The following is a 16774-nucleotide window of genomic DNA, read 5'->3' on the forward strand; positions in this document are numbered from 1 at the left end:
AAAACCTGCTCAAGAAACCTGATTATTGTGTCCGAGGTCATGCTATCAACAATTCTTACTTCAGGCCACTTCATGTAATATTCTGCAATCACGATGACATAAGAACTTCTACTATTCGGTGTATTAAAAGGACCTGCAATACCTATCCCTAACTTTCCTAAAGTACCATTTGGTAATATTACTGGAGTAACTTCCACTTCACAAGGCCTTACTACTTTGCAGCTCTAATTACACAATTCACATTTGTACGGTACTTCGTCCTCCATATCATTTATATAACCGGGCCACTAAAAATACTCTGGAATTCTACTCTTGATAGCCAACATCCCTACATGTCCTAAATGGCTCAGGGCAGTTATCGTTAGACTAGCATTGAAAGGTAGCACCATTTTTGTCCCTCTCAAAAGAATTCCAGTGTTCCAAGCCAGTTCTCTCTTAATCGTAGCAAAGGATTTAATCTCTAGATGCAATTTTCCTACATCAGGCCAAATTATGCTTGCCTTCTTTGAGAATACTTCACAATCAGACATATTCACCCATTGGTTTTCATCACAAACCATTCACAAACAAAAACAGAAATATCCTGAATACCAAAAAACACTTATTTGTATTCCACCTCTGCTACAAGCTCAGAAATGGGCAAAGGTAAACAAGGCTTACAATCAGCTTGGACATTCATTTTGACAGACTTGTGTTCAATCTCAAACTGGTAACTGTGAAGTTCCGTTGCCACCCAGACCAATCTGTACCCCGGGGGCAAGCATATTTACTAAGGGCTTTTGATCGATTGTTAATGGGAACCTGTCGCCAGATACAAACAAGACAAAAGCTTTCTCTCCATCATTGAGTAATTTTTGTCAGATTTATGCATCACGCAAGCTCTCCAAAGATATGCCAAATGTCCATCTGTTTTTTCTGCAAAACTGCTCCCAAGCCATACATACTAGCAACCACCGCCACAATAAAATGTTTTCCCATGACCAATGTTTTAAGAGATAGCAGGCTTGTACCACAGTCCTATTTCATTTCGAATTCACTTTTCTCTGGGAATCTCCCCATACAAAGTCAACATTCTTTATTTGACAACTTCTTCAAAGGTTCAGCCTTGGAGGAATAGATTTTCACGAATTGTGCGTAAAACTCTGTCAATTCAAGGCAAGACACTAATTGTTCTGTTGTTTTAGGATGAGAACATCCATAATGGCTTTCATATGAGAATTCTTCGGTTTATTCCCTGTTTGGATATTGTGCGTCCCAGATATTCTACCCTATTATATCTGAATTTCTTTTTTTTATTTGTGTCAATTCTTTGACAGTGCCTGCCCCCTGCGCAACCTCATTGCATAGTGATAATTGTCCTTGCTGAGTACCAAAAGGCCATCCTGGATTGCTATTTCCCCTTCTAAGCCACTCAGAGTGTCTTTTATGATACGTTGGAACACAGAAACTGTGCTTGCATGGCCAATGAGCATCCTTTTAAAACAGTACATCACTTCAAGTGCTACAAAAGCTGTGAGATGTCTCCTCCAAGACCACTTGATGGTAGGCACTGCAAGATAAAGGGTTGAAAACACCTCTGCCTTTTCCAGAGTAAAAATGAGTTCATGTATGATGCACAAAGGATGTCAGTCAGTCTATTTGGCACTATTGAAACTGTGGAGATCTACACAGAGACTGAATTCCTCAGATCTTTTGAGTAAAACCACAATCGAAGCAACTCAAGGAGAGGATTCAATGTCTTCCAATCTTCCTTTTTACATTAGTGCAACATTTTTCACTTGGGGCCATATGTAGGTACCTAAATACCGGTCGGTAACGGCCGAAAATCGGTAAATATCCCGTTACCGACCGGTATTTAGGCAATTGAGATGTAGGTGGCTGGATTTCAGGATTCGGTAATTTACCGAATCGGAATTTTAAGAAATCAGTAAAATACCGATTCGGTAAATTACCGAATCCTGAAATCCTATGTAGGGGGCACTCAAGTGAGTGCATTTTTGGTTTCTGGATTGGTTATTTACCACCAACTACAAGTTGGTGGTAAATAACGAATACCTTTTAAAAAGCAATTTTGTGCTTTTTGAAAAGTGCCATGTGGCAGACATACATGCCCTTAAGGCATGTATGTGCGCCACATGTGCACACATGCATGATTCAGGGGTGCAACAGGGTGTCAATGTGACACCCTGCCACCCATGAATATGCTCCCCCTATTACCGATTCGGTATTTACCGAATCGGTAATAGTGAATGGCTTCCCATTCATTCCTATGGGCCTCCAGGCCCATAGGAATGAATTGGAAGGGATGCTTTATTACCGATTCGGTAAATACCGGATCAGTAATACCGAATATTACCGATTCGGTAATAATTACCGAATGTTTACCTACATTCTATTTACCGATTCATAAATATCGAATCGGTAAAATTCGGTATTTATGAATCGGTAAATAGAAATCATCTACATATGGCCCTTAGTGTCTTATGAGAACACCATCTTCGTTCAGAATTATTTTGTGCACGAATCCTTGATACTGCCCCATTTACGTTTTAAATACATCCTTGAAATCCATTCTTAGCATCTGCTTGAATTGCTCCAAATTCACAGCTATCTATCATTGTTCATCATCAACTTTGAGTTTATTACATAAACAGGTGGGGGTAATCTAGGGTCTAGTCTAATTCCCACCCCTTCTGGTGTGGCTATCCCAAGATAGCATCCCCTATGTGAACAACTTACACTTTTCATCTGGTTTTTCAATGCCGGCGGGGCTTTTATGATAGATTTTACTTGAGGAACTAAAGATACCTTCAATCAACTGCAGCTTTTGTCCTTCTTATATGCCATTGAACCTTTAGTATCTTCTTACACCAGTTTCTGTACACCTATGCTTGACAATTGCTTAGAGTGTTAATAGTTCATTTGCCCCTGCTAAATTTACAGTAAGTGACCAGAACAATAGGTGTTTTGCAAAGCATGAAAACAATTCAATACAGTTTCAGTAAAAATCATGAACTGGACTACTTTCAACTTTCATTCCTTAAATGGAAAGGAAATACTTTCCCACTTTATGATCCTCTCTTCTGCACTTCTCCACGGGATAAATGATTCCTATTAACACAACTTTGTTTCTTCAGCCAGGAATTATAATGCTGCACAATGCTGAGCCCTTGTGAACATCAACCTTCTTTGAAGAATGAGGTGGCAGCAAATTCGAGCTATAAGGTAATAAGACATTTTTTTGCGGCAGCCATCTACTTTAGAATGATAACTTTTTTGTTTGAACCAAATTTCGATTTTGCCCTTTCTTCATAAACTCGTGCTGGGCCGGCGTGGATTAAGTTGATTAAGGAGAATGAGATTCTTCCTTCGGATTACCCTTTGCTACTCCTGGAACAACCCTTGACAAAATGACAGAAATAGAAATTAATCCGGGCTCTATGGACACTGTTTACTTTGGGTAGGTTTTACTCATTGCCCTTAGCCTAGCATGTCATCAGCAAATAGGAATCGATCAAATGACAAAAAATGGAGCAAGGGAGAACCCTAAGATGGATGTTATTGGGAGTGAACGGGGGTGAGGGAAAGGCACGCTTGATGTCACTTCTGCTATCTTGTTGAGAACATACATGTGGCAGCTCTTGCCTCACTCACCCTTTGTGTCTCCTTCTTGCCTTGTCCTCCGGGCTGTATTGCTTGTTGTTCATTAGCCCTGGAGCCTGCACTGCCAATTGTAGTTCGAGTCTGTTGGAGGCTGGTGTCTGATTTTCTTTATGTATTGCTTTGTGGACATATTTGTTTCATTTCCATGTAGTAGTTCCATCTTTTTCTCACTATATTTATGGTGGTTCAATATTTGCCACATGAAGTTGGGTTCAACACAGTTTGCTTCTGGTAAGTGCACAGGATGAGCCTCAGTCGAGGAACTACACCCAGCCAACTCCTATTCGAGATGGCTGGGTCTCCTTTTGGCAGAGAGCTGTCTATCTATTTAGTCATCAGCTTCTCTTTTTTTTACCAGTGGGGGTGCCATAGTGCCTTATTGGAAGAGACCGTTCGCTTTAAGTTATATATGAAATTAATCCAAACGTTTTTCAGCAAAGAGCACTCAACTCCAGATGTTTTTATGGGATATTCTTCAAAATTTAGCACCTTAAAATGGTCCTTATTGAGAATCCAAATTTTGATTAAAAGGTCAGCCACTGCTTGTTTCACTCAAGTCTCCTATGACCATGAGCTGTTTAAAGACTCAATGATTACACTTACATAGAAATAATTACAACTCTCCCATCATCCCCTAACAACCTAACTATGAGAGCAATCACATGCTGAGGCACAGAATCATTCATTTATGCATTTGATATTGCATCAGGAATACCAAAATAGGGTACTTGAGTCACTTCATGATGATAATGCACATATAGTGTAGGCCAGAGGCTTATACCTCATAATGGGACGGTTCTACTTGCTTTGTCCACTGTAGCAAATATACTCCTGGGTAATCCTTTCACGGACAGTGACAGGCAGCAACTCTGCACTGAGGCCAGGATGTTCAAATGGAAGTTGATTAAGTCAAATTGGGTCTAACAGTAATGAGGATGATCACAACCACCATTGTTATCCACAGTGTTTATCTCAGAGCTCTTCTTTCAGCTCAAGATAGGTTTTATTGGGGTTTTACATGAGTAAAGTACAGATACAGTAAAGATATACAGAGGAATGAAAAACAAGCTCACTTAAGGGTAATATATCGGGTAATTCATGTCAGTATTATAGCATGCGGTGGGAAGGAGCAGCTTGTACTGTGTATGGTGTGTATATTTGTATTCAGTATATTGTGGCGATGTGGGTTTTTACTGAAGTGTATACAGAATATTACAAGGAACTGACTAGATGGTGGCTATACGAAGAAGGTTACCCCTGCTGATCGTATGGTTTATCGTAGAAAGAAGAGAAAGTGAAATATGGGAGTATAGAGAGATGATAGGCCAGGCAGGGAGAGGATAGGTGTGGGAGGTGCGGAAAGGGATGTTTATGTTTGGTGCAGTGACAGGGAGGCATGAGGGGTATGGGTATGGAGTGGGTAGGGGGCAAGGGGGAGGGAGGTTTGGCATGACCTATAGGTCTGTATTTTGAACAAAAGTGTCTAACTTGGACCAGGTTTGTTTCCTTGAGTTACTTTTTAGAAGTGTGTTCAAGAAGTTGTCTGTGCCTCTGGTGAATTGTACCCATTTCTACCAGGTGTGTGGGCTTACTTTTGAGAAATCTTTCCATTTGGAAAGGATGACTTTGAGACCGATTGATCCCAGAATATCCCAAACAAGGTGGTCTTCTTTACTTAACTTATATTGCATGCCAGAGCTAAGGATACCTAGGGAAATAGAGGCTAGAGTTGGTGTCCATGACAGTTTCAGAATTTGTGATATGGTTTTACTTGTTTCATGCCAGAGGTTTTTAGAGTAGGTGCAATCTAGAAGCACGTGTGCAAGGTCTCCTAGTCCTTTCTCGCAGCTCCAGCATGTGTCAGATTTACGGATGTCCAGTTTAAATAGTTTAGCTGAGCTCCAGTGAGTCATATCTTCCACCCAGGGGCAGGTGTGATTTTGTTATATGTAAAGTTCGCCCAGATGTTGGGCCAGTTCAATGGAGTGGCTGTAGGGTTGTTAGTGTCATAAAAGAGTGCTTCCCATGGGTTTTGTACTGGTTTTGTTAGTGCTGAGCTGGTAGGTTATAGTAGGGAGTAAAGGTTAGAGGCTAATTTCCCCCTTTGGAGTATGAGTGAAGCCTAGTAGGCAGGTCAGCAATCATTGAGGTTTTATGCCGGGAGCAAAAATGACTCTAATTTTTTTCAATTGATAAAAATCTAGGTCATTTAAGTCAAACTTAGCTTTGATTTGAGAGAAGTGTATAGGATTGCGGGGGAACCCAGGTCTCCTATGTATGGTATGCCCTTACGTGCCCAGTTCTCAAAGAGTAACATTTTACCAACTATTTTCAAATGTTCGTTGTGCAGTAGCGAGGCCAGCGTGGAATATCACATTTTATTTAGAACTTTGTTGTCAATTTTATGGAGAGCATATGATGAACATACAAGTATGCCTGTAGTGTGTTTCGCTATTATTTTTTAGTAGTGATAAGAGAGATAAGAGAAAGGGATTCCACTTGTGGCTTTTCAATCTTGAGCTATGAGGGGGAAGTGGTGGTCGAGGGAGGGAACCAGAGATTAACTTGTTTAGTTAGGAATGCATGCTTGTATCTCCTGTAATGTGGCAAGTTTAGGCCACCCAGTGATGTACGCAGTTTTAGTTTCTTTAAGACAAGTCTGTCTTTTTTGGAATGTCATATGAATTGAGTGACAATTTTGTCTATTTTGCTAAAGAAGGAATCTGAAAGGTTGATTGGTGACATGCTGATTAGGAAGTTAATGGGTGGGGTGATCATCATTTTGACCGACTCAGTCTGTCCCCGCCAAGTGATGTATCTAGAAGACCAATTGTCAGCGATGTTTTTGATTTTGGATGGGATAATTTTCTCATTGTAATCTATGGATTCTTTTAGGTTTTGGGCAAACCATAGGCCTAGATATTTTATTTTGTCGGGGCCCACTTGAGTGTGTGGTCTTTTATAATGCCGCTGTTACAGTGTATATTAAGAGGTAGAACCTTGGTTTTGTCTTTATTGAGAGAGTGTTCTGAGGTCTGGACGTATTTGTTTATAGTGTTATAGTGTATATGATGTTGAGTAGGGCAATATCTGCTTAGAAGATCAAACAGGAGAATGTCGCGGCATAGGCTGTCACTTTCTGCATTCCTGCTTTGAAGGGGATGCCTGGAATGGAGGTGCCTTCTCTAATTTCCGTCTGACGTGTTTTCAGTGTTAGGAGAAAAGTAAGTGGGGAGAGGGGCAGCCTTGTCTGGTACCTTGTTGGAGGTTGAATGTTTTGGATAGGCCACCGTTGATGTTTATTCTGGTTTTGGTTCTCTATACTAGGCGAGGATAATTTTGATAAAGGAACGACTTAAGTTGAAGGCAATGAGGGTGTCATGTCAAAAGCCTTCTCTGCGTCTAAAGCTATTGCACAAGCAGGTTGGTCAAGGTCATGAGCTTTCTCTGTCACATAGCTGAATATTCTGAGGGTTGTCCACGGTAAATTTACCTTTGATGAAGCTGGTTTGGGAGGAATGTATAATTTTATTGAGTTCAGTATGGTTTCTAATCTTAGTACAAGGATTTTAGTTAATATTTTGCAATCAGAGTTTATTAGGGATATAGGCCGGTAGTTTTTAGGGTTGGATGGGTCTTCCCTTCCTTGGGAATGAATATTATTGTTGCTTCTGTTGAAGTCCCTTTAATGGCGCCAGAGGAGGAGAAGTGGGTATAAAGGTCCTCTAGAGGGGAGACTAAAGAGGATATGCATGTTTGGTAGAAGTAGGGTGGGAAGCCGTCTAGACCTAGGGCTTTCCTAGGTTTAAGTTTTTTGATTGCGGGCAGGATTTCGTTGTGAGAAATTGGGGTTTCTAAGCAAAGTTTGACATCCTCATCTATTTTTTTATGTTAATACCTTTCAAATGGTCTAAGCAAGACTCATATGAAGAGTAATTACTTTATTAATTGAGTTTACAATAGAAGTCTTTAAAACTAGGCCTGGGCAGTAAATTCCGTTCCGCTTGCGGAATTTGGGTAATTTTGCGTTCCGCGGAGAAGGCGAAATTGCCCAAAATTGTGCGTTCCGCAGCTTTGCAGAAATTTTTGCTTGTTCGCGGTCTCAAAATGCGTGTTCGTGAGATATTTCCCCCCCCCCGAGCAAGCAAACAGCGATCGCGGACAGGAAAAAAGCATCGCGAACAAGCAATTCCGCGTGTTCGCGGAATTTCTGCATGTTCGCGGAGATTTTCAACCGTTTCGCTGAACTTTGCGTAGCGCGACTACGCAAATTCCACCCACCCCTACTTAAAACTGGTTAGAATGTCTTTCTCTTTGTTGGAAGATATGCATTGTGCATTTGTTATGGAGGTTATCCTAAGTTTACGGTAGTTTTACTTTAAAAAGGAGGCTAGTATTTTACCCACCTTGTTTTGGCCGCAGTTTTTGATGCCTTTGTTTCTTTGAATTAAAAGGTGGGCTTTGTTACTTAGGATTTTGTTAATCTCATTCTTTAGTTTGGTCAGTTCGTTTAGTTGTCATTTGTCTCTAGAGAGTTTAAGTGATTTTTCTAGTGATTTTATTTGAAGTTCCAATTGGTCTAATGCCTTATTAACTTGCTTGTTCTTCTTAGCCATTATTTTAATTATATGGCCTCAGATTGTGGCCTTCAGCACATCCCACATTATTTATGGATTAGATACCAAATATTTTTTTTGAATTCTATGTATTGTTCAATTTCTTTTTTGATTGGCTTTTAAAAATGGGGTCTTCTGATTGGAGATCATTCATCCTCCATGTTTTGGTTGTAGACGTGGTGCAAGAGATGTCATGGAGTAGGGAAATGCAGGCATGATCGGATACCAAGATTGGGTCAATGGTGGGGTTAGAAGTAGCTGCGACATGTAGTTGTAGAATGAGTTATGGGGGTAGAAGAAGAATGAGTAATGCTTGCCTGTAGTGTTACATAGTCTCCAAACATCATTTAATGTATTTGTTTTACAAAGGTTTAGCATTTGTTTGTGGGACTTATTGGGTCTAAAAGGACAAGCAGAGTTTCTGTGTAATGTGCCCTACCATGGGAGGTTGAAGTCACCACCCATAATGAGTCTGCATTGGGCAGGTAGGGTTGATAGCTTTTTGCTAAAGTTGGTCCAGAAGCTTGGGGTATCACTAACGGGGGTGTAGATGTTCACTATAACAATTTCATTATTATCTTTGTGCAATTTAGTGATAAGCCGTCTGCCTTCTAGGTCAGCTTCAGATGAGATAATGGTGAGTCTTGAGGAGATGGAAATGACAGTGATTAGGCCTTTTTTGTTGAGTACTGGGGCACAGAAGAGATCATGCACCCAAGCTTTCTTCAGTAAGGTAGCTTCTTTTACGGCTGCTTTTGTCTCTTGTACGAGTATTACATCACCCTTGAGTTTATGTGTGTAATCTAGAATTGGCTGCCTTTTTATTGGGTGATTTAAGTCCTTAACATTAAGGGAGAGAATCTTTAGGTTATGCATGAGGGGTCAGTATGAGTTGTTTTAGAGTGGACCCAAGTGCCATTCCAGGGAGAAGGGGGTGGGTTGGGGTAGGTGGTAAGGGGATTGGGGGAGGGTGTGGAAGAAAAATGAAGGAGGGGTTGGGTGGTCTAAGGGGAATGAGAGGACGGCATAGGGTAGGGAGTAGGAAGGTGAAATAAAGATTAGAAAGGAAAGAGGTATATGAGTAGAAAGAAAGAGAGAGAATAAGTTTGAAACAAGCATGTGCAATCAGTCTCGCCTTTGGGACCTTTTCATGTATTTAGCTATGCAGCACATGGAATCTAGAGAATGCTAAAGGGATCCTGGTATTTTACTGACCTCTGATGGTCGTTTTCTATCATGAAAGTTAAATAGAGACAGTTACCAGAAAAATAAAAAAAAGAAAGTCCCTCAGTAGGAAGCAATTCTGGTATTTTACTGACCTCTACTGGTCATTTTCTATCAAGACAGTTAAATAGTGGCAGTTGAACAAGCAGAAAACAATTCTGGTATTTTACTGACCTCTACTGGTCGTTTTCCATCAAGACAGTTAAATAGAGGCAGTTGAACACAAAAAAAGTCCTTAAACAGAAGCAGACAAGTCCTAGGGCTGATCCCCAGAGTCCACAAAGTACATGCACATATAAGTGTATACTGAAGTATATACAAGAGGTATCGAATGCTCGACCTAAAAAGGGGTATATAAATCATTTAAGTAGTGTCAGAAAATGTAACATATTGCTGAGTAACCTAAGGCGGTACCAAGCTGGCTTAAAAACAGAGAGTGGGCAGTGGTAGAAATGAGTGAAAGTAGGATAGATAAACCGGGTATCAATGCATCAGTACAGCAATTGGTGATATCATAAGCTGTAATTATTAACTTTGTAAAGATACAAACATACATTTGTAACTGAGATGCAAACATAAGACTATAACTTAATCCACCTAGCCATATATCAGAATATACCCAAGAGGTCCCAGTTGTCTCATCGTAAAAGGTAGCTTAATGCCTGGACAAACTGACATTGGAATATAATAGTGAAACCGGAGATCAAAGTGATTAAGCAGGTTATTAAGTAGGCTATTTAGATGTCTAGTCATACTGTTCTTACCAGTATGCAATAATTGGGAGTTGCATAGCTTTATATTAGTAAATATGCAAACATGCATTTGTAATTGAGATGCAAATATAAGATTGTAACTTCCACCAGCATGTATCAGAAAATAGGCAAGAGGTCCCAGTGGTGTCATCATACAAGGTAATTTAATGCTTGGACAACCTGACAGTGGAGTATAATAGTGAAACCAGAGATCAAGAGTTATTAAGCCAGCTGTTAAGTAGGCTATTAAGATGTCTAGTCATGCTGTAAATGTGCTTGTACTTATATAGCGCACAGCTACCCCAGTTTGGGGTTTCCCGGTGCTGTACTCATACCGCTAGGGAACCCTTCCTGGCTTTTTCCCTGTGAAATGTCCACTCCTGGGCATTCCCAGGGTGAAGCCAGGCATCCCAGCACTGTTGGGGCCGTTGTGGAGATTAAGCAAGCTATTGCCCAGAGTTGCAGCATGGGACCCATGATTAGAATAGGCACTGAGGTGAGAATATCTGGCCCGCGGAATTTATAGCACGAGACCCTGCCACGACGGGAATCGAACCCTGGTCCCGGACCAGTGCTCTGCATCGAGGTCTGCCGCTCTAACCATTGAGCCACACTTCTCCACATGCTGTTCTAGCCGTTATGTATTAGTTGAGAGTTACACCGCTTTATGAATAAATCTTGTCTACTCAAAATTGAGGTCCCTGCGACATAGGTTATTCCCTTTGGGTCAACCTCTAATCCTGAGTTTGTAGCATCATTGTTTTATATTTGTTACAGTTTTTGCAGACCTAGTAAGTGCTGGCTCTCAGTTTGTGTTAGGTGTCTGTGTTGTCTCTATGAAGAGAACATCAAATAATGATTTTGCATAACTCAATTAATGGTCCCTCACCTCTTTTTTGATACAGATGTCAGAGGTGTTGTCTTCTCTTGATCACTTCAAGAACAGCCAGCAAAAAATACATAAGTCAGAGAAGAATCATATGTGTTTGACGAAGGTGCCTGCTACACTCTTCCACATTTTGAGGGCAGAAATACAACAACACAGTTGGGCAGCTGCAGTGGTCGAGATTAAAAGTAGCAAGTCTGAGTTCAAGCCTTTTTGTGAGCCTTTGGCTGAAAGTAGGAAGCACAAGAAAAAGACCAAAGCTTCTTCGACGACAAGAAGACTTGCTCAGCCACACCTACCCGTGCGGTACCCTAAACGGCTCCTCCCTGCCGGTGACACAAGCTGTAACTTGAAGAAGGAAGAGGAGAGCAGTCCGGAATATGACCTAAAAACAGTGAGGAACCTGAGTTTCATCCCTTATGCCCTGCTGACCCTATCCACCAGCCCTGCTTTGACATTCCCCTTAATAGAAGAAAAATGTCTCAATGGAGAAATATTGTGCAGACTGCTAAATTATACACCACAGTACTGGTTCATATTCAATCCTACAACACTAGCATTCCCAGACGTGGAAGAGGTCAGCCCAGTGTCTCCAGGTGAGGTGTATTATTTATGTATGTATGTGTTGGCATTTGTAGAGCACAAACCTAGCTTGGGAGCACCTGAAACAAAAAGTTTCAATTCTCTGACGCTGGGAGCCAAAACTCTTGAAGGTTATGCTAGTGAAAGAAGGATGACATGGGATTTTGAGGATGAAAGAATTAAGATGGGGATTGGCCTATCGGCAAGGCACTAGTGCCCACATAGGACTAATGTTACTGTTGTTAACACAGCCTGATTTCCTGGGGTACTCCTTATTGTTAACCTTTCATAGAGTGATAATTTCTCTACTATTTCCTGATGTGATCAATATTGCAAAAGTGGCATTATTTTTAATTCACTTCTATCAGTAGAGAATAGCCTGCACACCTTAGTACTCTATATGATAAGGCTGTCTGAATGTGAACAATGTATTTGTGTTGTGTGCTACCTTGAAACCTGACCAGCCCTTGTTAGCATAACAAACTCCAAAAATTGTGTGTACAAACCCTGTCCACACTTCAAGTTCCTCAACCCATACCCCTAAGGTTTATCGATAATGTAAACAACTTATTTCAAATTATAATTTGTTGAGATTTATTTTATTTCCTGTAGTGCACAAAAACTATCTTAAATAATAGCATATAAGAGAACAATTAATCATCGACATTTCTGATGGATCTCATGTAATGGTCATGTTACAATCTTCACATTGTATTATATAACAATATAATAGTCATTGTTGTGTGTCCGATGCCGAGCTCCAAATGCATTTCGGGAACTCCCTTCGTCAGGGGAACTCTACAAAAAACAGATAACAAGTATATTCAAACATGATAAAAAACAAGAAGCGTATAAACAGAACCGGCTTTCCCATGACCCGTCAATTTGTGCAATCAATGCAGGCTATTGCTCAAAAGTATTCACACCCTTAGAGTGCTGATGCGTTGTGAGAAGTTTAACCAATGCAAGCAATATAAAAACGTGCTGGATGTGCGTTCAAGTTGCATGGATTGTGCAACTTGAAGTGTGGACAGGGATTGTACACACCATTTTGGAGATCATTTTTAAGTCACCCAGAAAGAGTTGCATTGATATGAAGTATGTCTCACTATAAATAATGACTAAGACCCCGGCCAAAGACACTTCAAAGCAAGGGGGCTTGATTAAAAAAGATGGGTCAATAATTAGATCTTGGCAATTATGATGAAACGCAGTCACTATTAGGGTAAGCAGTTCAGGTTTGGACCATAAACATAAAATGCATTTCAGGTGCAGTTAGTCATTTCAGGTTGATAATATGAAGCAAATGTCTTATATTTTGTGGTCTGCTTCATGGTGACAATCAAAGGGAAGCAGAGTGTACAGTGTGGTCTGGATCCCCTTACGCCCTACCGGGTCTCTGTTGAATGTGCTCAGGTTAGACCAGTTAAGAGCAGTTTTTTACATTTTTGCACTCTTTCTGCTTTGTAATATTGAGAAAGATCACAGGGCCATTATAGTTATGGATCATGATTTATTTGCATGTAGCAAACCTAGATGCAAATAAGCTTAACCTGCAAGAGCTGTGTGCTCTGTCAGTGGGAATTCACTGCAGGTAGAACTCACCCCTGCCATGGCCCAGCTACACCACTACCCGTTGTCAAGTTGAGAGTTCCATAATGGTTGATGGGAATCTTAAAGGGAAACTATCCAGAACTAAAGGCATTTTTCAGCAGGTCAGTGACAGTGATAGGAGGAGGTACATGTAGAGCTATAGGCTGCAGTATAAAAGTGTCCTCCTGAGCTCTGGTATTCTGCATGACACTATACTATTAGAGCTAGAGGCTGCAAACAACATTGTGTTCTTAGAACTAGAGGACACAGTATGGGACTGAACTCTTAAAGCTAGAGACCACAGACTGGGACTGTACTCTTAGAGCTAGAGGACACAGTATAAGAGTGTATTGTTAGAGCTAGAGGCCACAGTATGAGGCTCTGCTCTTAGTGCTAGAGGCCACAGTATGGTTCTGTAATAATAGAGCTAAGGCTGCCGAAAGACATTGTACTCTTTGAGCTGAAGGCCACAGGCCAGAGTTTATGACTGTACTCTTAGACCTAGAGGCCACAGTATGGATTGTGCTCTTAGTGCTGGAGGACACAATATGGGACTATACTTTTAAAGATAGAGGCCACAGTATGGGACTGTACTCTTAGAGCCAGAGGCCACAGTTTAGGACTGTACTATTAGCTCTAGAGGCCACAGTTTGGGACTGCACTCTTAGAGCTTGAGGCCACAGTATGGGACTGTTCTCTTAGCATTAGAGACAACGGTATGGGGCTGTTCTCTTAGAGCTGGAGGACACAGTATAGGAGCGTACTCTTAGAGCTAGCAGCCACAGTATGGGGCTGTGCTCTTAGAGCTAAAGGCCGCAGTATGGGACTCTACTCTTAGATCTAGAGGCCGTAAGTATGGTACTCTACTCTTTGTGCTGGAGGCCACAGTGTGGCCACCATAGCCGACCTTATCACCCCGGAGCTCAACAGCACCCTCAACACCTCCATCACCACAGCAACATTTCCAGAATGATAAAAGCACACAGAGGTTAGACCCCTCCTTAAAAAGCCATTGGCAAACCCCAGTGACCTCAAAAACTACCTACCAATCTCTGTGCTCCCCTTCCCGGCCAAAGTACTCGAGAAAGTCATCAACCAACAGCTCACCAAATTCTTGGAACTCAACCAACTCCTTGATGCCTCACAATCAGGATTCCACACCAACAACAGCACTGAGACTGCGCTGATCACCTCCATAGACGTCATCAGATATCTCCTCGACTGCTGAGAAACTGTGACCCTGATCCTCCTCGACCGCTGCATTTGACACCGCCACCCACCACACCCTCATCAATAGACTCCACACCACCGGCATACAGCTGAAAACCCTCAAATGGATCACTTCCTTCGTATCTGGATGCACACAGATCATCCAACTGAGTCCATTCTCCTCTGCACCCAAGGACATCACCTGCAGAGTACACCAAGGAGCATCCCTCAGCCCTACCCTATTTAACATGTACATGACCTCCCTTGCAGACATCGTCAGATCCCTTGGCCTCAACATATTCTCCGACGCCGAAAACACTCAACTCATCCTCTCACTCACCGAAGACCCTATGATTGCCAAAACCGACTTCCGCAGCACCATGACAGATGTAACCAAACAGATGAGAGGCACCTGCCTCAAGCTCAGCTCTGACAAAACAGAAGTAGTGCTCTTCAGGAAGAACACAGCAGAATTCGGACCAACACCCACACTGACACACCCGCACGCAACCTCGGCATCACCCTCAACATCCAATTAACAATGAACCAATAAGACAACACAGTTGCTTGCCCATGTTTCCACACCCTCCACATTCTCCACAGAATCTTCAGATGGATCCCCATCAACACCATCAAGTTCATTACGCAGGACTGTACTCTAACAGATGGAGGCCACAGTATGGGGCTGTAGTCATAGAGTTAAAGACCCTGGCCTGTGAGTGTACATATGAAGCCGTAGGCTATGGTAAGAGGAATTATTCTTAGCTTCTAATCTGTACTTACAGAGGAAAAAGGTTGTGGTATAAGGTTCTGCTCTTAGAGCTAGATGTCATCATATGAGGTTCTAGTCTACTGGCTACAGACATTCTGAATACAACTGTACTCCGGGAGCTAGAGGCCACTATAAAAGACTGTACTTTTAGAGATGGTATGAAATTGTACACTTAAAAGTAGAGGTCAGTGCAGAAGACTATACCCTTAGAGCTCGAAGGCATGATGGGAGTATGGAATTGTACATCTAGAGCTACTGGCTACCATATGAGACTACACCAGGGGTCTTCAAACTGTGGGGCGCGACCCCCAGGGGGGCCATGGAGCGATGCAAAGGGGGTCGCGCCTTCCCAGTCACACTTCTGCCCAAGCCCAAGGGCTTCAGCCCCCCCCCCCTCTTCCCCTGTCCTGTGTTTCAGCCCGGGTGCTGCAGTGCAACTCGAGCTGCTGGGGGCTGGGCAGTGTCTGGAGTCTTATCTCCGGCGCACAGTTTTTCACAGGTCTTTACAGACCATTTGCATATTTACATGCCTTTGTAAACTGGTTACAGAGGCTTAGTTTTTTTCTGGGTTCTACAAGGAGGCGCCATGAATTGCCTAAATCCACATGAGCCGTACCCATCTTCACCTCTGATTTTTTGTATTCTTGACTTACCCTGACGTTTCGTACTCTACATCCTTCTATTATATTCTCTGGTTACGTTTTCTTCACCGATACTTATTTGATCCTTGATTCATTTGCAGTTTTTCAAATGTTTCCTCTACTAATACTTCCCTCTCCTCTCTTTCATTGTCAGCCACCGATTGCCATTCCACGGACACCCCATAATTTCACTTCCCCTTTCAAGACCCAGGGATAGAGACAATGCATTTCCTGTGCCCCTCGATAATAACCACCGACTTGAGTGACAGAGGACTTTGGTCTAAGAGACCAAACCAGCTGCAACTAATGCAGAACATGCAGTAGCAGCCACACACAGCGCAGAGCACGGCAGACACGACGCGGAAATAACAACCCCTCCATCTAAAGCACATTTAAAACAACGCAGCATGAACTTCAATGTCTTCATTTTCAAAACATCTAATGGGCAGAAATTAGGTTGGAGACGAGCTGTTTGCTTTGAACCAGACAACCAAATCCAATCAGAGGCAAAAGCACGACTAAATGAACCGTTTTTCAAAATGTGTTGAATTTATTGGCGTCAGAAGAGAAGAGTCACATCTGTGAGCCCTCTGCCTTGCGACAAAGCTTCAGCAGAGCCCACGTTTGACACTAATTTCAAACTCCTTTAACCACTTAGATGTGCTGGAGGGCATTTAGGGGCACTCAGTGCTGCATGAGTAAAAATAAATAAATAAAAATAAGCGCAGAAGCCACATTTGTTAATGGGAGCCAGCCGCCATCGTTGCCGAATGCCGGAATTGCTTGATACAAAGACTGCCTAATGTTCGTTCCTCCTCATGCCTCTTTCTTCCACC

At 42.0% G+C, this 16774-nt stretch overlaps 1 protein-coding gene across 1 annotated transcript in view; it reads left to right on the top strand.

The window, feature by feature from the left end:
- The first annotated feature begins 3179 nt into the window (after window positions 1-3179).
- The window catches only part of LOC146776211 (uncharacterized), a 90648-nt gene continuing 77053 nt past the window's right edge, over window positions 3180-16774 (top strand). The window contains exons 1-2 of the mRNA XM_085637106.1: window positions 3180-3225; window positions 11161-11727. Coding sequence (XP_085493232.1) covers window positions 11161-11727 — 567 coding nt within the window. The 5' untranslated portion in view covers window positions 3180-3225. The remainder of the gene's footprint in view (window positions 3226-11160; window positions 11728-16774) is intronic.

The sequence above is a fragment of the Triturus cristatus genome, chromosome 12 (genome assembly GCF_964204655.1).
Source record: "Triturus cristatus chromosome 12, aTriCri1.1, whole genome shotgun sequence".
NCBI lineage: Eukaryota > Metazoa > Chordata > Amphibia > Caudata > Salamandridae > Triturus > Triturus cristatus.